This window comes from Globicephala melas, chromosome X (assembly GCF_963455315.2).
Source record: "Globicephala melas chromosome X, mGloMel1.2, whole genome shotgun sequence".
NCBI classification, from domain to species: domain Eukaryota; kingdom Metazoa; phylum Chordata; class Mammalia; order Artiodactyla; family Delphinidae; genus Globicephala; species Globicephala melas.
This window is the reverse complement of record NC_083335.1, coordinates 71,106,172-71,130,539: the sequence shown is the minus strand read 5'-3', so window position 1 is coordinate 71,130,539 and position 24,368 is coordinate 71,106,172. Positions and strand designations below refer to the sequence as shown.

The window sequence follows — 24,368 nt, the reverse complement described above, 5'->3', positions numbered from 1 at the left end:
GGTTGTCCGGGGCTTCAGATGAGAACATATATTTGTAAGGGTCTAACAAAGCACATACCAGTAAAATCACAGATCCAGCTAGCAGCAGTGTATCAGTCTGGGGCATCAGTCTAGGCCTAGTCAAGAGGTAGAAACCAGTATAAAGAATTACTAAACTATAAAATTATTAAACTAAAGTAAACTAACCATAAGATATAAGGAAACTATATATGGTACCCTAAGGCTGAAGGAAGGTACTCAAAGAAGGACAAATGTGGAAGGGGTTCAGATCTCATTGGAAAAGGTATAATCGAAGTCACTGAACAGCAGAGAAGTTTGCTGTTTTGGCCTGGTAGTCCACAGTCACTAAGTAAGCAGGAGGCAAGTCCAGAGGGCGGGTGGGAAGCAGAGAATCAGCAACCAGTGAAGCAGATAGAGAGGATGGGAACACTCTAGGTTTCAGGAAAGTTTCACAGGGCCAGTAGGAACCTTCCAGAGCACAAGCAGATGGTAATGGGGGGTGGCAGAGGAAGCGGAGAGCAGCACCTCTGTTATAAACCTTCAGTCAGCAGGTAGGCTATGTGGGGGTCCTACAGAAGGAAGCTCGAGGATAGCATGAGTGGAAAAGCCTTCAGGGACAGACATGTATTGAAAGACCTATAGAAAGGTTATCACCAGGCCAGGTGGAGGTTTCAAGGTCATTGAGGGACCCTGTATTGTGGGTGTATGGCTGGATCAGAGCCCCACTGGATATCTCACTCCCTCTCTACCAACCCACCTATGCAGCAGCTAGAAACTACAGGACAATCACTCCTCCTGCAATATCCCTCCAGCACCCTCTACTGAGAATGCTTAATATCTTTCTTATAGTAAAAGAGAGATGCTTAAAGGATTTCTGTCCATTTTAACAGAACAGGTATTGAAGATGGTTGGAGCTAAGAGGCCATAAATTGATAACATACAGGGGTAGACTGGAAGGTACAGTTTCTAGTACTTAGCTCAGTGCTTTTTCTACTACCTTAAATTTCACAACTGGGAGAATTCTAGACAGTTTCTTGAAAACTACTCTCACACTGAGCTGTTTACCTTCCTTATAGGTGTGCAGGATGGTCCCACTGTTAGAGAAGTAGGAAAAAAGACCGATAGGAAGAGGGATTGGCTCAAGATGGTGGAGTAGAAGGACAGGCGCTCACTCCCTCTTGGAAGAGCACCGGAATCACAACTAACTGCTGAACAATCATTGACAGGAAGACACTGGAACTCACCAAAAAAGATTCCCCACGTGCAAAAACAAAGGAGAAGCTGCAATGAGATGTTAGGAGGGGCAAAGTCACAAGAAAATCAAATCCCATAACCACTGGGTGGGTGACTCACAAACCGGAAAACAATTAAACCACAGAAGTCCACCCACTGGAGTGAAGGTTCTGAGCCCCACATCAGCCTTGCAAACCTGGGGGTCAGGCAACGGGAGGAGGAATTACCAGAGAATCAGACTTTGAAGGTTAGTGGGATTTGATTGCAGGACTTCAACAGAACTGGGGGAAACAGAGACTCAACTCTTGGAGGGCACACACAAAGTAGTGTGTGCATCAGGACCCAGAGGGAAGAAGCAGAAGACTGAACCAGAACAACCTGCTAGTGTTGTCGGTTCTCCTGCAGAGGCGGGGGATGGCTGCGGTTCACCACAGGGACAGGAAACTGGTAACAGAGGTTCTGGGGGTGCTCCTTGGTGTGAGCCCTCACCGAGTCAGCCAATGGCCCTACCAAGGAGCCTGTAGCCTCCAGTGCTGGGCTGTCTCAGGCCAAACAACCAACAGGGAGGGAACCCAGCCTCACCCATCAGCAGACAAGTAGATTAAAGTTTTACTGAGCTCTGCCCACCAGAGTAACACCCAGCTCTACCCACCACCAGTCCCTCCCATCAGGAAGCTGCACAAGCCTCTTAGATAGCCTCATCTACCAGAGGGAAGACAGCAGAGGCAAGAAGAACTACAATCCTGCAGCCTGTGGAACGAAAACAACATTCACAGAAAGATAGCCAAAATGAAAAGTCAAAAGGCTATGTACCAGATGAGGGAACATGATAAAATCCCAGAAAAACAACTAAATGAAGTGGAGATAGGCAACCTTCCAGAAAAAGAATGCAGAATAATGATAGTGAACATGATCCAGGACCTTGAAAATAGAATGGAGGCAAAGATCGAGAAGATGCAAGAAATGTTTAAAAAAGACCTAGAAGAAGTAAAGAACAAACAAACAGAGACGAACAATACAATAACTGAAAAGAAAAATAGACTAGAAAGAATCCATAGCAGAATAACAGAAGCAGAAGAATGGATAAGTGACCTGGAAGACAGAATGGTGGAATTCATGCCATGGAACAGAATAAAGAAAAAAGAATAAAAATAAATAAAGACAGCATAAGAGACCACTGGGACAACATTAAATGCACCAACATTTACATTATAGGGGTCCCAGAAGGAGAAGACAGGGAGAAAGGACGTGAGAAAATATTTGAAGACATTATAATATAAAACTTCCCTAACATGGGAAAGGAAATAGCCACCCAAGTGCAGGAAACGTAGAGAGTCCCAGGCAGGAAAAACCCAAAGAGAAACACACCGAGAAACATAGTAATCAAATTGACAAAACTTGACAAAGAAAAATTACTGAAAGCAACAAGGGAAAAATGACAAATAATATACAAGGGAACTCCCATAAGGTTAATGGTTCATTTCTCAGCAGAAACTCTAAAAGCCAGAAGGGAATGGCATGACATATTTAAAGTGATGAAAGGGAAGAACCTACAGCTAAGATTGTTCTACCTGGCAAGGATCTCATTCAGATTCGAGAGAAAAATCAAAAGCTTTACAGACAAACAAAAGCTAAGAGAATTCAGCACCACCAAACCAGCTCTACAACAAATGCTACAGGAACTTCTCTAAGAGGGAAACACAAGAGAAGAAAAGGACCTACAAAAGCAAACCCAGAACAATTAACAAAAATGCGATAGGAACATACACATCGATAATTGCCTTAAATGTAAGTGGATTAAATGTGCCAACCAAAAGACACAGACTGGCTGAATGGATACAAAAACAAGACCTGTATATATGCTGTCTACAAGAGACCCACTTCAGACCTAGGGACCCATACAGACTGAAAGTGAGGGGATGGAAAAAGATTCTGTGCAAATGGATATCACAAGAAAGCTGGAATAGCAATAATCATACCAGATAAAAGAGACTTTAAAATAAAGAATGTTACAAAAGATAAGGAAGGACACTACATAATGATCAAGGGATCAATACAAGAAGAAGATATAACAATTATAAATATATATGCACCCAACGTAGGAGCACCTCAATACATAAGGCAAATGCTAACAGCTATGAAAGAGGAAATTGACAGTAACACAAGAATACTAGGGGACTTTTAACACCTCACTTACACCAATGGACAGATCATCCAGAAAGAAAATTAATAAGGAAACACAAGCTTTAAATTACAAAATAGACCAGATTATTTAATTGATACTTATAGGACATTCCATCTGAAAATAGCAGATTACACTTTCTTCTCAGGTGCACACAGAACATTATCCAGGATTGATCACATCTTGGGTCACTAATCAAGCCTCGGTAAATTTAAGAAAATTGAAATTGTATCAAGCATCTTTTCCGACCACAACTCTATGAGGTTAGAAATCAATCACAGGGAAAAAAAACATAAAAAACACAAACACATAGAGGCTAAACAATAGGTTACTAAATATCCAAGAGATCACTGAAGAAATCAAAATATACCTAGAGACAAAGGACAATGAAAACACGACGATCCAAAACCTACAGGATGCAGCAAAAGCAGTTCTAAGAGGGAAGTTGATAGCAAAAAAATCCTACCTCAAGAAAGAAAAAAAAATCTCAAACAATCTAACCTTACACCTAAATGAACTAGAGAAAGAAGAACAAACAAAACCCAATGTTAGTAGAAAGAAAGAAATCATAAAGATCACAGCAGAAACAAATGAAATAGAAACAAAGAAAACAATAGCAAAGACCAATAAAACTAAAAGCTGTTTTTTTTCAGAAGGTAGACGAAATTGATAAACCTTTAGCCAGACTCATCAAGAAAAACAAGGAGAGGACTCAAATCAATAAAATTAGAAATGAATAAGTAGGAGTTACAACAAACACCACAGAAATACAAAGCATCATAAGAGACTACTACAAGCAAGTCTACTCCAATAAAATGGACAACCTGGAAGAAACAGAAAAATTCTTAGAAAGATATAACCTTCCAAGACTGAACCAGGAAGAAATAGAAAATATAAACAGACCAATCACAAGTAGTGAAACTGAAACTGTGATTAAAACTCTTCCAACAAACAAAAGTCCGGGACCAGATGGCTTCACAGGTGAATTATATCAAACATTTAGAGAAGAGCTAACACCCATCCTTCTCAAACTCTTCCAAAAAATTGCAGAGGAAGGAACACTCCCAAACTGATTCTACGAGGCCACCATCCCCCTAATACCAAAACCAGACAGAGATACAGCAAAAAAGAAAAAATTACAGACCAGTATCACTGATGAATATAGATGCAAAAATACTCAACAAAACACTAGCAAACAGGGTCATACACCAATTTCAATTGAGATTTATCCCAGGGATGCAAGAATTCTTCAGTATACGCTAATCAATCAATGTGATACACCATAATAACAAATTGAAGCATAAAAAACATATGATAATCTCAATATATGCAGAAAAAGCTTTTGAAAACATTGAACACCCATTTATGATAAAAGCTCTCCAGAAAGTGGGCATAAAGGAAACCTTCCTCAACATAACAAAGGCCATATACGACAAACCCACAGCAAATATCATTCTCAACGGTGAAAAACTGAAGGTGTTTCCTCTAAGATCAGGAACAAGACAAGGATATCCACTCTTGCGACCATTATTCAACATAGTTTTGGAAGTCTTAGCCACAGCAGTCAGAGAAAAAAGATAAATAAAAGGAATCCAAATTGGAAAAGAAGTAAAACTGTCACTGGAGATGACATGACACTATACATACAGAATCCTAAAGATGCCACCAGAAACTACTAGAGCTAATCAGTGCATTTGGTAAAGTTGCAGGATACAAAATTAATACACAGAAATCTCTTGCATTCCTATACACTAACAACAAAAGGTCAGAAAGAGACATTAAGGAAACAATCCCATTCACCACTGCAACAAAAAGAATAAAATACCTAGGAATAAACATACCTAAAGAGGTAAAAGACCTGCACTCAGAAAACTATACGATACTGATGAAAGAAATCAAAGATGACACAAACAGATGGAGAGAAATACCATGTTCTTGGATTGGAAGAATCAATATTGAGAAATGACTATACTACCCAAAGCAATCTCCAGATTCAATGCAATCCCTATCAAATTACCAATGGCATTTTTTTACAGAACTAGAACAAAAAATCTTAAAATTTATATGGAGACACAAAAGACCACGAATAGCCAAAGCAATCTTTAGGGAAAAAAACGGAGCTGGAGGTATCAGGCTCCCTGACTTCAGACTATACTACAAAGCTACAGTAATCAAGACAATATGGTACTGGCACAAACATAGAAATATAGATCAATGGAACAAGATAGAAAGCCCAGAGATAAACCCACAAACCTATGGTCAAATAATCTATGACAAAGGTGGCAAGTATATACAATGGAGAAAAGACAGTCTCTTCAATAAATGGTGCTGGGAAAATGGACAGCTACATGGAAAAGAATTAAGTTAGAACATTCCCTAACACCATACACAAAAATAAACTCAAAATGGATTAAAGACCTAAATATAAGACCGGACACTTTAAAACTCGTAGAGGAAAACATAGGAAGAACACTCTTGGACATAAATCACAGCAAGATCTTTTTTGACCCACCTCCTGGAGTAATGGAAATAAAAACAAATATAAACAAATAGGACCTAATGAAACTTAAAACCTTTTGCACAGCAATGGAAACTATAAACAAGGCAAAAAGACAACCTTCAGAATGGGAGATAATATTTGCAAACAAATCAACAAAGGATTAATCTCCAAAATATATAAACAGTTCACGCAGCTCAATAGTAAAGAAACATACAACCCAATCAAAAAATGGATATAAGATCTAAATAGACATTTGTCCAAAGAAAACATACAGATGGCCAAGAGGCACATGAAAAGCTGCTCAACGTCACTAATTATTAGAGAAATACAAATCAAAAGTACAATGAGGTATCACCTCACACCAGTTAGAATGGGCATCACCAGAAAATCTATAGACAACAAATGCTGGAGAAGGTGTGAAGAAAAGGGAACCCTCTTGCATTGTTGGTGGGAAAGTAAATTGATATAGCCCCTAGGGAGAACAGTATGGAGGTTCCTTGAAAAACTAAAAATAGCATTACCATATGACCCAGCAATTCCACTACTGGGCATATACCCCAAGAAAACCATAATTCAAAAAGACACATGCACCCCAATGTTCATTGCAGCACTATTTACAATAGCCAGGTCATGGAAGCAATCTAAATGCCCATTGACAGATGAATGGATAAAGAAGTTTTGGTAAATATATACAATGGAATATTACTCAGCCACAAATAGGAACGAAATTGGGTCATTTGTAGAGACGTGGATGGAGCTAGAGTCATACAGAGTGAAGTAATTCAGAAGGAGAAAAACAAATATCGTACATTAACTCATATATATGGAATCTAGAGAAATGGTACAGATGAACCACATTGCAAGGCAGAAATAGAGACACAGATGTAGAGAACAAATGTATGGAAACCAAGGGGGGAATGTAGGGGGATGAATTGGGAGATTGGGATTGACATACATATACTAACATGTATGAAATAGCTAATAAGAACCTGCTGTATAAAAAAAAATTTTTTAAACGGTGCATTTTGAAAACAAAAATAGAAACATGCATGTGATCCATCAATATCACTTCAGGAATGTATCTTAAGGAGATGATTAGACAAGTTTCAAAATCTGTATGTAAAAGGATGTTCATTACAATTTTTTTATGATAGTAAAAAAAATCAGAAAAAACCTAAATGACCAACAATTGAGAAATGCATAAATGGGTTATGGCACAGCTAGTTAATGGAATATTATATTGTATGTAGCCACTTTAAAAAAAAAGACTAATAGAAATTTCACCTTTCTGAGGCTCAGTTTCTTCATTGGGATAGTGAATAATGTACATACTACCTCACAGGTTTACTGTAAGAATTAAGGAAGACTGAATATGTAAAATCCCCAGCCTAGGCATGGGACATAGGAATTACATAACAGAAAATTTTTTCCTTTCCCTTAGATGACATGAAGTCAACCACTGCAGCATATTCTTACTTTCATTTTTCCTATTCTCACCGGGAATGAAAGAAAACCAGATGTAAGGGTTTTCCCATCATCTGTCCTTCTTCATCCACTTAATCAATGTTATGTTAACAACTGTCATGGCACTTAACAAGTAGCTAATTATTTTCATACCACACTTGTGGTTTTAAAGGCTCTTTTTTCCTTCAATTATACATTTTCCCAATTAAGTATTCAATGATGGACTGAGTGGAATCCAGAATTGCTGGCCTATCCAGAGAACTCACTTTGCTTGAATGCCAGTTACTCACATAATGCCATGTCAACCTGACTGATGATACCAGGCAATGGAAAGCACATCCACTAGTCTGCTCTTTCTTCTCATAACTTGCTACTTTCATAGCCTCATCCAAAATGCTTGTCAAAGTATTCCATATGATAACCACTGTGCAGTGTGTTCTTAGTCCTAAAAGAGCCAGATGCTTGGTCAAGAACCTACATTTAGTTCTGGTAGGCTGTCTTGGTCACATGTTACATACATATTGGAGCTTACAAGATAGGCCTACACCTAGTTGTAAAGAATAAACTTGACAATTATTCATACCCCTTCATGAGACACTGGGGAATCAGAGAGATCCATGGGAACTGACATTATCTGGTACAATGCTGCCCTGTCCAATACAGTAGCCACTAGCCACATGTGACTCATTGAGCATTTGAAATGCGACTAGCATGACTGAGAAACTGAGTTGTTAATTTTATTTTCTTTATATAGCTTGTGGCTACCATATTGGACAGCATAGATCTAGACTATAGTTTAATGGAAGAATGTGGGATTTGAAGCTAAATAGATTCCCAGGTTTAAATCTTGTCAACTGTTAATTACTAACTATATAGCTATAACTTTGATCATGTTCTTTATCTTGTTCAAACCTCAGTTGCATGATTTGTAAAATGCAGATAATACCAGAACCTCACAGGGTTGTTTTGATTAGAGAATGAACGTAAAACACCTAGCCCGGGGCTCATCACATGGTAAGTCACCTTTAAATAATAGCTATTTATCAAGCTCCCCATTTTCCATATGGAGAAACTGAAGCTCCAAAAGAAATGTCTTGTCCACAGTTATAGAGCTAGTTGGAAGCAGAGTCAGGAGCCAAATCCAGATTGTCTCACATTTTTTGATAATGAGTTTTCCTATAGAGACGAATCCTCCTCACCCCTGAAGAGTGAATGGTGGTAGCCCAAACAACTACTCAACTGCTATAAAAAAATATCTTATACATGTAGAGAAAATGTACCTTTGTGAAGCCTATTTGTTCCTTCCGGAAATTTTCCAGGGGTTTGATCAGCAAATCACTAGCATTGTGTACCTAGAGAAAAAGAAAGAACACGCAAAATAACTTGTAGATTAGCAAGGTTCAGATTCAACATTCATTGTTACTAGGGTATTTCCTTGTAATACACCATCCTGCAAAACGTTAACTAGTTTGCTGGTTTGTTGAGTTTTGTTACTGTGTTTCCCATATTGGTCTTTTAAAATCAAATGCTTTGACGATTACCTTAAGTGAATACCATGGGAGATAGCACAGGGGAGCATTTTTCTCAAGGACAAGAGCCCTTCCTGTGGGGGAGAAGATGAGAGTGTGGGTTTTCCAGTCATAGAGACCAGGGTTCAAATTCCAGCTGTGCCACTTAAGGTAATTTGCCACTCCAAACCTTTGTCAAATAGGATCATCACAGCACCTATCTTGTAGACAAAGTACCTAGCACAGAGTAAACACTCATTGTGGAAACTGGGAAGGAGTCAGAGAAACCATCCGATTTCTTGAATTCTAAGATTCATATTTTAACATTTCTGAAATCACCATGCATCATAGTTTGTCAGTGTTTTCCCTTCTTAGCAGCACATAAAATAATGACTCATCTAACAATCGATAACATCTTGGATTTAATGAGGGAATTACTCCCTAACCCTGGAGCAGTTGAGTAACTGACCTAGCTTTATGCAAACTGGTTTCTGAAGAAATGTTAAAGTGAACATTTCGCTTAAATTAACAAAGGTTTCAAAAACTCTTCTGGGTCCTTGCTACTCAAAATATGGCCCCCTAACCAGCAGCAGCAGCATCACCTGGGATCTTGTTAGAAATGCAGAATCTCAGCCTCCACCCCAGACCTATCAAATAAGAATCCTTATTTTAACAAGGGCCCTAGGTAATTTGTGTGTACACTCAAGTTTTAAAAGCACTGTTCTAGCTTTTTAATTTGTTTTAAGTTGGAGCTATTGGTATAATTAGACATTTGGATTCATTTCCTTAACTACTCACCAAAACTTTATTCTTGCATTAAAAATATAATGGCAAATTGGGATTAAGTTGATGCTTTCAAATCTTTCAATATTTATGATGTGTCTGGGAATTAATATAACTGTACATGGAAATCAAAATCTGTGAAAATCAGAGATAACATTAATACCAAAGTTGGAGAGGTGTGGAATCAAGTTTTAATTTGAAAAAGTAAACTTTTCCTCCTTAAAAAAAATCAAATGCTGTGAGAGGAAATGAAAGAAGGAACATTAGGGGCATTTCTCTGTAACTTTACTGGTAGTCTGATCTGAGTTTTTAATCGATAAATATCCAGGGTCATGCCCAGAAACAGACACAGGAAGCCTGAAGTATATGTGGAAAAGAGAAGAGAAAGGGAAGGGAAAATACATGAAAAGGCCAATTGCACCAAGTGCAAATCATTTCACGGGAGGCAAATGAGTTAGCAGGAATAGCATCAGGAAAAATCCCAGTATAAATTGTTTCCAGCCCTGCCCTGGTGTGTCATAAAACCAGAACATTTCCCTCAGAACTAGGAGTGTATTACAGCATCACAGAGAATACTGGACCAGGCCTTCTAACAACCTAACTGTAAGTTCAGAACCTGACAGGAACAGCCTGTCCAGGTACTAAAAATATTGGCATTAATATGGTGTTGGAAATATAAAAACATCATATCCAAATTGAATCCCTTGCACAGTGGGCAGGTAGAGACATAAAAAGCTTTGTCTTCATGTAAACCACTTGGGAGATTTCATCTATCCAACGCAACAAGTGGGGTTTGTTTCTTCAGAGGTACGAATTAGCTGCAATTTAATTTTGATCCATTACAAGACAAGAAAATGAGGGACTGGCTTCGTTATCAGAAGAGACAAAGTGTCAGTAAGACAAGATATGTCTTTATGACAAAAATAGAATAGAGAGTAGAAAGCCAGTTTTGACCAGTTCTGTATTCTCCAGAGTAAGAAGCAATTTTTAAACTACCAACAAAAAGCAACACGAATTGAGGCATTAATACATATTGTATCCAAGTCCTACAGGCACTTTGGACCTCTTATTTTCTATCCAGGTATGATTCAACGTTCAACTAAATGGGCAAACTCTCACCCAATCAAAGCTCCATGATATCAAAAATAGACACCAGTGACTATCCTTGATTGAAAACAATAATTCTCTTACTAAAAGTACCAGCCTGTCTCCTTTGCCCAATACACTCTACATTTCCATGGATTGTGAATTATGTGCTATCAACTTTGTGTACCCACCTGGAAATAAACTAAGTTATTGGTGTCATAGATTACATACAGGGAATAATTTTTCTTCTTTACTATTGTGGAAGTTTTAAAACATGGACACAAATTCTATGATACTCCTCACATTGAGAAGGAAGGTCTCCATCCCCTCTACCTTGAATATGAGTGGGTTTGTTACTGCTTTGAACAAACACAGTACAGCAGAAGGGATACTACATGACATCCCAGGCTAGGTCATAAAAGGCCAGTAACTTCCACCTGGTTCCCTTGGAACACTCCTCATGAGCCCTGAGCCACAATATAAAAAGTTGGACTACCCTGGGACTACCAAGCTAGAGAGACCAAATGTAGACATTCTTGTCAAAAGACCCGCTGAGCCCAGCCTTGCAGTCATCTCACTAAGGTGCCAGATATGTGAGTGAAGCTATTTTGGACCATCCATATCACCCCACCTCCAAGGTGAATACCACCACATAGAGCAGAAGAATCTCTGAGCTGACCCCTGCATGAATTCCTGACCCACAAAATCATGAGATAAAATTAAATAGTTTAAGTCACCACGTTTTGGAATAGGGTGTTATGTAGCAATAGATAATTAGAAAAACTATTTCCAGTTTCACGAAGATAACACAAAAGTAGCCAACTGGGAAACCTTGAGGAAGTTTGTCTTTGAATAAGAAGTGAACATGTCACTTCTAAAGAGAGTAATATGTGTCAAGCCTCTGTATGGATATTCAGCTGAGCCCTTGCATATGCAGGCACCCCAAGGATGGTACAGGTGCCAGTTTTTCATGTTCCACGGGGGATTTTCTTGCATAAGTAAGTGTGCCAGTAACTTCTCACAGAGTTCATAAGGCTACTATTTTTACGTTTGGCTCTGTCCCAGTCTAGAAAAGTAGCACATGGTTCACTTAAATTGGAGTCGAGAGTTTTCCTTAATTGCATTGGAAATACTGCTCCCTGTCTCCTACAATACAAATAGATTCTCTGAACCTTTTCCTCTCTTTAACATTCATTGGTTATTATACTAATTTCTGCCAGAACATAGAGCTAGAAATGTAGGAAAATGTCGCACTGAGGATTGGCTCTTTTTTCTTTCCCATTCAGCTTTACCTTTAAACTCCTTAGAAATCTAACAATTACTCAGAAAAGCCCTTTTAAGTAAACTTGGCCTTTATTCCCTTTCTTATCACTGCATTCATTTTGTGAGCTCTCTAGGACAAAAGCTCCTGCCTACTATATCACAGTAGAAGCCCCAGCATAAGTGACATTCTAAACACATTAGTGAGTTTATCTAAAATCTGGTTCTGATTGAATAAAACCAAACTAGATAGGCCACTTACTAAAATAGAGATGGCATTCAATCTATTAGTGAAATATTGCTCAGGAATCTTTGATGGTTAACCAATTACCAAAAGAAGGCATTGAGGGTACACTGTTTTAGGTCATTCTTGGCAGTCCTCAAAGAAAGACCTTGCCATTGCCAACAGAGTCCCCTTCAGAGTTAGAAAGGCATCTAGGCAAGCCTCTTATCATTAATCATAGAGAAAGTCTGTTACCCAGACTTTTAAAGGCCACTTTCAGAGGTACTACAACCTCCCCCACTGTACTTTTTAAGAAATAAAAGCGGGGATGCTCCTCTTCATTTATTCCCTCCATAGTTTCTTCAACAATTTAAAATTCATTATGAGAATGACTAGACATCTGCAGTTGTCACATGCTAGGGCTATGAACTTCCTTCATGTTCTACTAAAGCTTCTTTGGGCCTCTTTTTATAGAAATTATAGAAAGCTGTTTAACATTTACCATATTGAGGTACAAGAGTCCTTCTACCACAGTTCCAGGAAATGAGAGAGGTGCAGTCAAGAACGATCCCTGGCATGTTGTAAAAGGCCTTAATTGAGCCTAACCTACACAGAATTCCTGTAATTAAATAGGAAATAGGGAGCCAATACTCAAGACATGACTGAAGAATTGAGGGAACAAAAGGGCAGAACATAATTAAAGACAGAAGAAAATGAGTCAGTCCTGTGGAAAACAGCCAGCAATTATGGTGAGAAAAACATCTCAAAAGGTGAATCCTTCTTCAATATTTTAGAGCTTTGTAATCGGGTAAGTAAAAGAGATCAAGAAACAACTAGGGCTGAAGAGTTGTACAGCTGACATTTCTAGTGGTATCTGAATGAAATAGGGGTGAATGTCTTTGAGATCAACATTGGTAGCAGTCCACAAACTCTTATAACAGAAGAAAATATTTAGTAGAGTGTGGATTAGCTAGTGGGGCATCTAATAGGCTCTGGGAAAACTACCCATATTGGCCTCTCTTAACTATCATTATAAGCAAATCTCTTAAATGAAGAAAATTCCCAAGTCAAATTTCCACAAGCCAAATCTTGGGGGCAACAAAAGATAACTAGAAACATTTATATAATCAGTGCTTTTTGCTATTATAAAACACTACCATATTCATTTTATCATTTGGAGTACTTACAACGAACTTAGAAGATGGGAATTTTTTCTCATCTACATATAAAGAGAGACTAGAAGAAATAAAGTGATTAGTGTGAAGTCACAAATAAGTTAGTGGCACAGCCACTATTAGCACCTAAAGATCTAATTTCCCAGATTTACGGGCCCTGCCTTCAATCCTAACTCTCTAGGAGCTGAGATTAAATGGTAGCAGTATTCTGAGAAGCCAGTACCACCCTGTTGAAAAGGAAGAGTGATTACAGATTAAAGAACTCTTGCTATTGGAATAAATGGGTTTAACAAAACTGAGTTGCCAATACAAAGTCATCCAATGAGAGGAAGGGAAGATAGACCACTTTGTTGTCCTTAACATTGTTTCCACTTGACCCACATGCTCCTAATAAAAATAAATATTGACCAACATAGGTACTTCCACATTTAAGTCTCAGCTAGCTCTGGTGTGTGGCCAAGGACCTTCATTTTTAACAATTTCCCAGGTGACACTGGTGGTACAAGTCTAGGGACCACACAAAAAGATTATTTATTCAACTGTTAAAATAGAGTTCACAAAAAAATATAAATACTTAGGAATATATCTAACAAAATACATATAAGATCATTATGAGGAAACTATAAAACTCTGAAGAAAGAAATCAAAGAAGGTCTAAATAAATGGGAGAGATAACCCATGTTCACAAATAGTAAGACAATATTTTTAAGATGTCAGTTTGTCCCATCTATAGATTCAATGCAATTCCAATCAAAATTCCAGCAATTTGTTTTGCGGATATTGATAAACAGGTTCTGAAGTTCATATCCTACTTCAAGACTTACTACAAAGTTACAGTAATCAAGATAGTGTGGTATTGGTCCATAACATTTTTCACAGAACAAGAACAAATAATCCTAAAATTTATACGGACCCACAAAAGACCTAGAATTGCCAAAGCAATCCTGAGGAAAAAGAACAAAGCTGGAGGTATAAACCATCCAGACTTCAGACAACATTACAAACCTACAGTAATCAAAGCAGCATGGTATTGGCACAAAAGCAGATATATATATCAATGGAAAAGAACAGAGAGCCCAGAAATAAATCCACAGACATATGGTCAATTAATCTATGACAAAGTATGCAAGAATATACAATGGAGAAAATACAGTCTCTTCAACAAGTGGTGTTGGGAAAGCTGGACAGCTATGTAAATCAATTAAATTAGAACACTCCCTCACACCATATACAAAAATAAACACAAAGTGTTTTAAAGACCTAAATATGACATGGCACCATAAAATTTCCAGATGAGAACATAGGCAAAACATTCTCGGACATGAATCATAGTGATATTTTCTTAGATCAATCTCCCAAAGCAAAAGAAATAAAAGCAAAAATAAACAAATGGGATCTAATGAAACTTAAAAGTTTTTGCACAGCAAAGGAAACCATTGGCAAAATGAAAAGACAACCTACGGAATAGGAGAGAATATTTGCAAACAATGTGATCGACAAGGAGTTAACATCCAAACTATACAAACAGCTCATACAACTTAATACCAAAAGAAAATTAAAAACTGAACAAAAGACCTAAATAGACATTTCTCCAGAGACATACAGATGGCCAACAGTCACAAGAAGAGATGCTCAACATCACAAATTATTAGAGAAATGCAAATCAAAACCACAATGAGGTATCACCTCACACTGGTCAGAATGGCCATCATTAAAAAATCTACAAATAATAAATGCTGGAGAAGATGAGGAGAAAAGGGAACCCTCACACACTGTTGGTGGGAATGTAAATTGGTGCAGTGACCATGGAAAACAGTATGAAGGCTCCTTAAAAAACTAAAAATAGAGCTACCATATGATCCAGCAATCACACTCCTGTGCATATATCCAGAAAAAAATTAAAACTTTAAGTTGAAGAGATACATGCACCCCAAGTTTCACAGTGGCACTATTTACAATAGCCAAGACATGGAAACAACCCAAGTGCCCACCAACAGATGATTGGCTTAGGAAGATGTGATACATACATACACACACACACACACACACACACACACACACACATATATATATATATACACACACACATATCAATATACACACACATATATATTTATATATAAACATACACATAATGGAATATTACTCAGCCATAAAAAAGAATGGAATATTGCCATTTGCAGCAACAGGGATGAACCTAGAGATTATCATACTAAGTGAAGTAAGTCAGACAGAGAAAGACAAATATCATATGATATCACTTACATGTGGAAGCTAAAAAATAAGACAAATGAATCTATATACAAAACAGAAACAGACTCACAGACATAGAAAATAAACTTACAGTAACCAAAGGGGAATGGGAGGGGAGGAGGGATAAATTAGGAATATAGGATTAACAGATACAAGCTACTATATATAAAATAGATAAGCAACAAGGATTTACTGTATAGCACAGGGAGCTATATTCAACTTCTTGTAATACCTGATAATGGAAAATAATTTGAATATATATACATATATATATGAATCACTTTATTGTTATACCTGAAACTAACACAATATTTAAATCAACTATACTTCAATATTTTTTTAAATTTTGTAAAAAAAAATCCTGTAATATTGCTGAAAAAATAGACAAACAGATCAATGGAACAGAATAGAGAGTCCAGATATAGATCCACACAAATATAGTCCATTGGTCTTTGCCAAAGAAGCAAAGGTAATTCAATGGAAAAAGGACAGTCTTTTCAGAAATGGTGATGAAACAACCAGACTTCCCCATGGAAAAAAAAAAAAGGAATCTAGAGACATTTCTTACACTTTCTCAAGAATTAGCTCAAAAGGGGTCATAGACCTAAAGGTATAACATAGAATTATAAAACTCCTAGAAGATAACATATGAGAAAATCTAAATGACCTTTGGTTTGGCACTGATTTTTTAGATACAACCCCAAAAGCATGATCTGTGAAAGAACTGATAAGCTGGACTTCATTAAAATTTAAAAATTCTGCTCCACAAAAGACATTGTTAAGAAAATGAAAAGATAAGCCACAGACTGGAAATTTTTTTGCAATGCACATTTCTGATAAAGGACTGGCATCCAAAATATACAAAGATATCTTAAAACTGAACAATAAGAAAACAAACAAACCAATTAAAAAATAGGCAAAAGACCTGAACAAACACCTCACCAAAGATGATCTACAGGTGGCAAATAAGCATATGGAAAGATGTTCCAAATCAAATGTCATCAGGAAAACACAAATTACAACAGCAAAGATATACCATTACATGCACATATTAAAATGGGTAAAATCCAAAACACAGCCAACATCAAATGCTGGTGAGCATGTGGAGCAACAATAACTCTCATTCAAAGCTGGTGAGAATGCAAAATGGTAGTCACTTTGGAAGACAGTTTGGCAGTTTCTTACAAATCTAGACATATCACACAATCTAGCAATTGGATTCCTTGGAAATTAATCAAAAGAGTTGAAAATTTACATCCACACAAAAATCTGCACACAAATGTGTATGGTAGGTTTTTCATAATTGCCAAAACTTGGGAGTAACCAAGATCTCCTTCAATGGGTGTAGGGATGAACAAACCGTGGTACATCCATATGATGGAATATAGGTTATAATATATGCATATATATTATTCAATGACAAAAAGAAATGAGCTTTCAAGCCATGAAAAGACATAGAGGAACTTTAAACGCATATTACTAAGTCAAAGGAGCCAATCTGAAAAGGCTATATACTGTATGACTCCAACTGTATGATATTCTAGAAGAGGCAAAACACAGTAAAAAGATAAGTGTTTGCCAGGGATTTGGATATCAGAGAAGGAAGGGGGAATCACAGGGGATTTTTAGGGCAATGAAAATATTCTTTATGATGAAACTTTGATGGTGAATATATGTCAATAAGCATTTGTCAAAACTCATAAAATATTCAATAAAGAGTGAACCCTAATGTAACTATGGACTTAATAATATTGCATTGATGTTGGTTCATTAACTGAAACAAATGTACCACACATGCAAGATGATAATAGAGGAAACTGTATGGGGAGGAGAGGGGAAAGAAAGGGAGTACAGTTTACCCTTGAACGGTGCAAGGGTCAAGGGAACTGACCCCCCACACACACTGTGCAGTCAAAAGTCTGCATATAACTTTACAGTCAGTCTTCCAGTATCTGAGGTTCCACAACAATAGATTCAACTGAACTCGGATCATGTAGTACTGTAGTATTCATTGAAAAGCACCCACATATAAGTGGACACACACAGATCAAATCTGTGACGTTCAAAGGGCAACTGTATATGAAATCTCTCTGCACTTTCCACTCAACTTATCTGTAAAATGAAAACTGCTCTAAATATTAAAGTCTATTAATATTAATAAATTAGACTTTAAATGTAAGGAAAAAAAGTTTTCACATAGATTTAAATAAAACAATCATATGTCATAAATAAAGCCCACATTATTACTTCTAAAAGCACATAAGCACATAAATAGATAATTTGTTTAAGAACACTAAAGACCACAATTTTTGTCAACATGTTCGACAGTCGAATTTAATGTCCTCTGAAATCTTATCTCACTGAAATGAATAGACTAATTTCCCTCTACCTAATGCTAAACTCTCAGGATGGGAACTTGAGATAGAATAACCAGATCAATTCCCTGTCTTTACAGTACCCAGGTAATGATGAGACAGAAACTGAAACAACATAGTGTCACTCCAACCAATGAGGACAAGAAAACTTCCCAAGATCAGAGATGATCTTGGTTCTAGGCCCAGTGTGATTGACCTACCATCATCATCCTCTCGTTTTCTACTTCGTTGAGCAATTCGGCAAATTCCTTGAAGGATTCAGCTGAAATGACAGAATAAAAGATAAACCAAATTAATCATGGTACCTGATAGGCAAGTGGGCAGAAATCTATGGGAAAAGAGGTAGAGACCAGTGCCCCAAGATGATATGACCACTAGAGGAAGGTGTCAAATCTAAGGACAACAGAAGAAGGAGTTCAGTACCTGGTGCATAGTTATTTCCTTTTTCTTCTTTTGTTTTTGTTTTTATTTTGCTAATGTTCCTACCCCAATTTTTTTTGCTCCAGTTGTACTGAGATATAATCAACATATAACACGGTATAAGTTTAAGGGGATTTTGGCAAACGGTAAAAAAAAAAAAATGAGCGTAAGATTAAAAAAATGTTAAACATAGAGTTACCACATGATTCAGCAATTCCATGCCTAGGTATATTGCTAAAAGAACTGAAAACATATACAAACAAACAATTATATACAAATGTTGTTGACTGCATTATTCGTAATAGCCAGTAAATGGAAAGAATGGAAGTGTTCTTCAATTGCTGAATGGTTAAACAGTTCTGATACAGCTATTCAATGGAACAATGTGTGGCAACGAAAAGAAACAAAGGATGGATACTCAATACAACATAGAATAACTTCAAAAACATTATGCTCAGTGAAAGAAGCCAGTCACAAAAAGCCACATATTGTATGATTTTGTTTAAATGAAATGTCTAGACTAGGCAAATCCAGAGAGACAAGAAGTAAATCACTGGTTCACTGAATGTAGGGGGAAGGTGGGAATAGGGACTGATGCTAATGGATTTGTGGTTTCTTTTGAGGGTGTGAAAATGATCTGGAATTGTATTGCAGCGATGCTTGCACAACTCTGTGAATATACTAAAAGCCACTGAGTTGAGGCTGGAGGGGAAGATGGAGGAAGAGTAAGACACGGAGATCGCCTTCCTCCCCACAGATACACCAGAAATACATCTACACGTGGAACAACTCCTACAGAACACCTACTGAATGCTGGTAGAAGACCTCAGACCTCCAAAAAGGCAAGAAAGTCCCCACGTACCTGGGTAGGGCAAAAGAAAAAAGAATAAACAGAGACAAAAGGATAGGGACGGGAGCTGCACCAGTGGGAGGGAGCTGTGAAGGAGGAAAGGTTTCCACACTAACTAGGAAGCCCCTTCACGGGCGGAGACGGCAGGTGGCGGAGGGGGAAAGCTCCGGAGCCGCGGTGGAGACCACAGCAACAGGGGTGCGGAGGACAAAGCGGAGAGATTCCCGCACAGAGGATCGGTGCCGACCGGCACTCACCAGCCCGAGAGGCAGGTCTACTCAACCGCCGGGGCAGGCAGGACTGAGAGTTGAGGCTCAGGCTTCAGTCAAGCGCAGGGAGAGGACTGGGGTTGGCGGCGTGAACACAGCCTGCAAGGGGTTAGTGCACCACGGATAGCCGGGAGGGAGTCCAGGGAAAAGTCTGGACCGGCCAAAGAGGCAAGAGACTTCTTCCCTCTTTGTTTCCTGGTGCGCAAGGAGAGAGATTAAGAGCACTGCTTAAAGGAGCTCCAGAGACAGGCGTGAACCGCGGCTAAAAGCACGGACCCCAGAGATGGGCATGAGACGCTAAGCCTGCTGCTGCCGCCAACAAGAAGCCTGTGTGCAAGCACAGGTCACAATACACACACCCCTTCGTGGGAGCCTGTGCAGCCCGCCACTGGGTCCCGTGATCCAGGGACAACTTCCCCGGGAGAACGCATGGTGCCCCTCAGGCTGCTGAAACGTCACGCTAGCCTCTGCCGCCGCAGGCTCGCCCCGCACGCCATACCCCTCCCTCCCCGTGGCCTGACTGAGCCAGAGTCCCCAAAGCAGCGGCTCCTTTAACCCCGTCCTCTCTGAGAGAAGAACAGACGCCCTCCGACAATCTACACGCAGAGGCGGGGCCAAATCCGAAGCTGAGCCCCGGGAGCTGTGAGAACAAAAAAGAGAAAGGGAAATCTCTGCCAGCAGCCTCAGAAGCAGTGGATTAAAGCTCCACAATCAACTTGATGTAGCCTGCATCTGTGGAATATATGAATAGACAACGAATCATCCCAAATTGAGGAGGTGGACATTGAGATCAAGATTTATTACTTTTTCCCCTTTTCCTATTTTTGTGAGTGTCTATGTGTATGCTTCTGTGTGAGATTTTTTCAGTATAGTTTTGCTTCGACCATTTGTCCTAGGGTTCTATCAGTCCGTTTTTTGTTTGTTTGTTTGTTTTTAGTTTCTTGAGTTATTTTGTTTATTTGTTTTTTCTTTCTTTTAAAAAATTATTTTTCTTAATAATTACTTTTTATTTTAATAACTTTATTTTATTTTATCTTACTTTATCTGCTTTCTTTCTTTCCTTTCTTCCTTGCTTCCTTCCTCCCTCCCTCCCCCACTCCCTTCCTCCCTTCTTTCTTTCTTTATTTCTCTCACTCTCTCTCTCTCTCTTTCTCTCTTTCTCTCTTTCTCTCTTTCTTTCTTTCTTTCTACTTTTTCTCCCTTTCATTCTGAGCCATATGGATGAAAGGCTCTTGGTGCTGCAGCCAGGAGTCAGTGCTGTGCCTCTGAGGTGGGAGAGCCAACTTCAGGACACTGGTCCACAAGAGACCTCCCAGCTCCACATAATATCAAACGGCAAAAATCTCCCAGAGATCTCCATCTCAACACCAGCACCCAGCTTCACTCAACGACCAGCAAGCTACAGTGCTGGACACCCTATGCCAAACAACTAGCAACACAGGAACACAAACCACCCATTAACAGAGAGGCAGTCTATAAACATAATAAGTCCACAGACACCCCAAAACACAACATGTGTACCTGCCCACCAGAAAGACAAGATCCACCCACATCCACCAGAACACAGGCACTACTCCCCTCCACCAAGAAGCCTACACAATCCACTGAACCAACTTTATCCACTGAGGACAGACACCAGAAACAATGGGAATAATGAACCTGCAGCCTGTAAAAAGGAGACCCCAAACACAGTAAGATAAGCAAAATGAGAAGACAGAAAAACATACAGCAGATGAAGGAGCAAGATAAAAACACACCAGACGTAACAAATGAAGAGGAAATAGGCAGTCTACCTGAAAAAGAATTCAGAATAATGATAGCAAAGATGATGCAAAATCTTGGAAATAGAATAGACAATATGCAAGAAACATTTAACAAGGATCTAGAAGAACTAAAGATGAAACAAGCAACGATGAACAACACAATAAATGAAATTAAAAATACTCTAGATGGGATCAATAGCAGAATAACTGAGGCAGAAGAATGGATAAGTGACCTGGAAGATAAAATAGTGGAAATAACTACTGTAGAGCAGAATAAAGATAAAAGAATGAAAAGAACTGAGGACAGTCTCAGAGACTTCTGGGACAACATTAAAGGCACCAACATTCGAATTATAGGGGTTCCAGAAGAAGGAGAGAAAAAGAAAGTGACTGAGAAAATATCTGAGAGATTATAGTTGAAAACTTCCCTAATATAAGAAATGAAATAGTTAATCAAGTCCAAGAAGCACAGAGAGTCCCATACAGGATAAATCACAGCAGAAATATGCCAAGACACATACTAAATAAACTGTCAAAAATTAAATACAAAGAAAACATATTAAAAGCAACAAGGGAAAAACAACAAATAACACACAAGGGAATCCCCATAAGGGTAACAGCTGATCTTTAAGCAGATACTCTGCAAACCAGAAGGGACTAGCAGGACATATTTAAAGTGATGAAGGAGAAAAACCTGCAACCAAGAGTATTCTACCCAGCAAGGATCTCATTCAGATTTGATAGAGACATTAAAATCTTCACAGACAAGCAAAAGCTGCGAGAGTTCGGCACCATCAAACCAGCTTTACAACAAATGCTAAAGGAACTTTTCTAGGCAAGAAACACAAGAGAAGGAAAAGATCTAAAATAACGAACCCAAAGCAATTAAGAAAACGGGAATACAGACATACATATCGATAATTACCTTAAATGTAAACAAACTAAATGCTCCCACCAAAAGACACAGAATGCCTGAATGGATACAAAAACAAGTCCAGGTATATGCTGTCTACAACAGATCCACTTCAGACCTAGAGACACATACAGACTGAAAGTAAGGGGATGGAAAAAGATATTCCACTCAAATGGAAACCAAAAGAGAGCTGGAGTAGCAATTCTCATATCAGACAAAATAGACTTTAAAATAAAGACTATTAAAATAGACAAAGAAGGACACTACATAATGATCAAGGGATCGATCCAAGAAGAAGATATAACAATTGTAAATATTTATGCACCCAACATAGGAGCACCTCAGTACATAAGGCAAATACTATAAGCCATAAAAGAGAAAATGGACAGTAACACACACATAGTAGGGGACTTTTACACCCCACTTTCACCAATGGACAGATCATCCGAAATGAAAATAAATAAGGAAACCCAAGCTTTAAATGATACATTAAACACGGTGGACTTAACTGATATTTATAGGACATTCCATCCAAAAACAACAGAATACACATTTTTCTCAAGTGCTCATGGAACATTCTCTAGGATAGATCATATCTTGGGTCACAAATCAAGGCTTAGTAAATTTAAGAAAATTGAAATTTTATCAAGTATCTTTTCTGACCACAATGCTATGAGACTAGGTATCAATTACAGGAAAAGATCTGTAAAAAATACAAACACATGGAGGCTAAACAATACACTACTTAATAACGAAGATATCACTGAAGAACTCAAAGAGGAAATCACAAAATACCTAGAAACAAATGACAATGGAGACACAACGACCCAAAACCTATGGGATGCAGCAAAAGCAGTTCTAAGAGGGAAGTTTATAACAGTACAATTCGAACTAAATAAACAGGAAACATCTCGAATAAACTACCTAAACTTGCACCTAACGCAATTAGAGAAAGAAGAACAAAAAAACCCAAAAAGTAGCAGAAGGAAAGAAATCATATCAGAAATAAATGAAAAAGAAATGAAGGAAATGATAGCAAAGATCAATAAAATTAAAATCTGGTTCTTTGAGAAGATAAATAAAACTGATAAACCATTAGCCAGACTCATCAAGAAAAAAAGGGAGAAGACACAACTCAACAGAATTAGAAATGAAAATGAAGTAACAACTGACACTGCAGAAATACAAAAGATCATGAGAGATTACTACAAGCAACTCTATGCCAATAAAATGGGCAACCTGGAAGAAATTGACAAATTCTTAGAAATACACAACCTGCCAAGACTGAATCAGGAAGAAAGAGAACATATGAACAGACCAATCACAAGCACTGAAACTGAAACTGTGATTAAAAGTCTTCCAACAAACAAAAGCCCAGGACCAGATGGCTTCACAGGCGAATTATATCAAACATTTAGAGAAGAGCTAACACCTATCCTTCTAAAACTCTTCCAAAATATAGCAGAGGAACACTCGCAAACTCATTCTACGAGGCCACCATCACCCTGATAACAAAACCAGACAAGGATGTCACAAAGAAAGAAAACTACAGGCCAATATCACTGATGAACGTAGATGAAAAAATCCTCAACAAAATACTAGCAAACAGAATCCAACAGCACATTAAAAGGATCATACACCATGATCAAGTGGGGTTTATTCCGGGAATGCAAAGAGTCTTCAATATACATAAATCAATCAACGTGATACACCATATTAACAAATTGAAGGAGAAAAACCATATGATCATCTCAGTAGATGCAGCAAAAGCTTTCGACAAAATTCAACACCCATTTATGATAAAAACCCTGCAGAAAGCAGGCATAGAGGGAACTTTCCTCAACATAATAAAGGTCATATATAACAAACCCACAGCCAACATCGTCCTCAGTGGTGAAAAACTGAAAGCATTTCCACTAAGATCAGGAACAAGACAACGTTGCCCACTCTCACCACTCTTATTCAACATAGTTTTGGAAGTCTTAGCCACAGTAATCAGAGAAGAAAAGGAAAATAAAAGAATCCAAATCGGAAAAGAAGAAGTAAATCTGTCACTGTTTGCAGATGACATGATACTATACATAGAGAATCCTAAAGGTGCTACCAGAAAA

General features: G+C 38.1%; 1 protein-coding gene across 6 annotated transcripts in view; it reads right to left on the bottom strand.

Moving 5' to 3' along the window:
• Positions 1-24,368, bottom strand: part of OPHN1 (oligophrenin 1) — a 607,786-nt gene that overhangs the window by 343,822 nt on the left and 239,596 nt on the right. For all 6 annotated transcript variants that reach the window (XM_030847098.2, XM_060292179.1, XM_060292180.1 and 3 more), the window contains exons 4-5: positions 18,243-18,304; positions 8,660-8,731 (exon numbers count right to left, since the gene is read on the bottom strand). In XM_030847098.2, the coding sequence (XP_030702958.1) occupies positions 8,660-8,731; positions 18,243-18,304 (134 nt within the window). The remainder of the gene's footprint in view (positions 1-8,659; positions 8,732-18,242; positions 18,305-24,368) is intronic.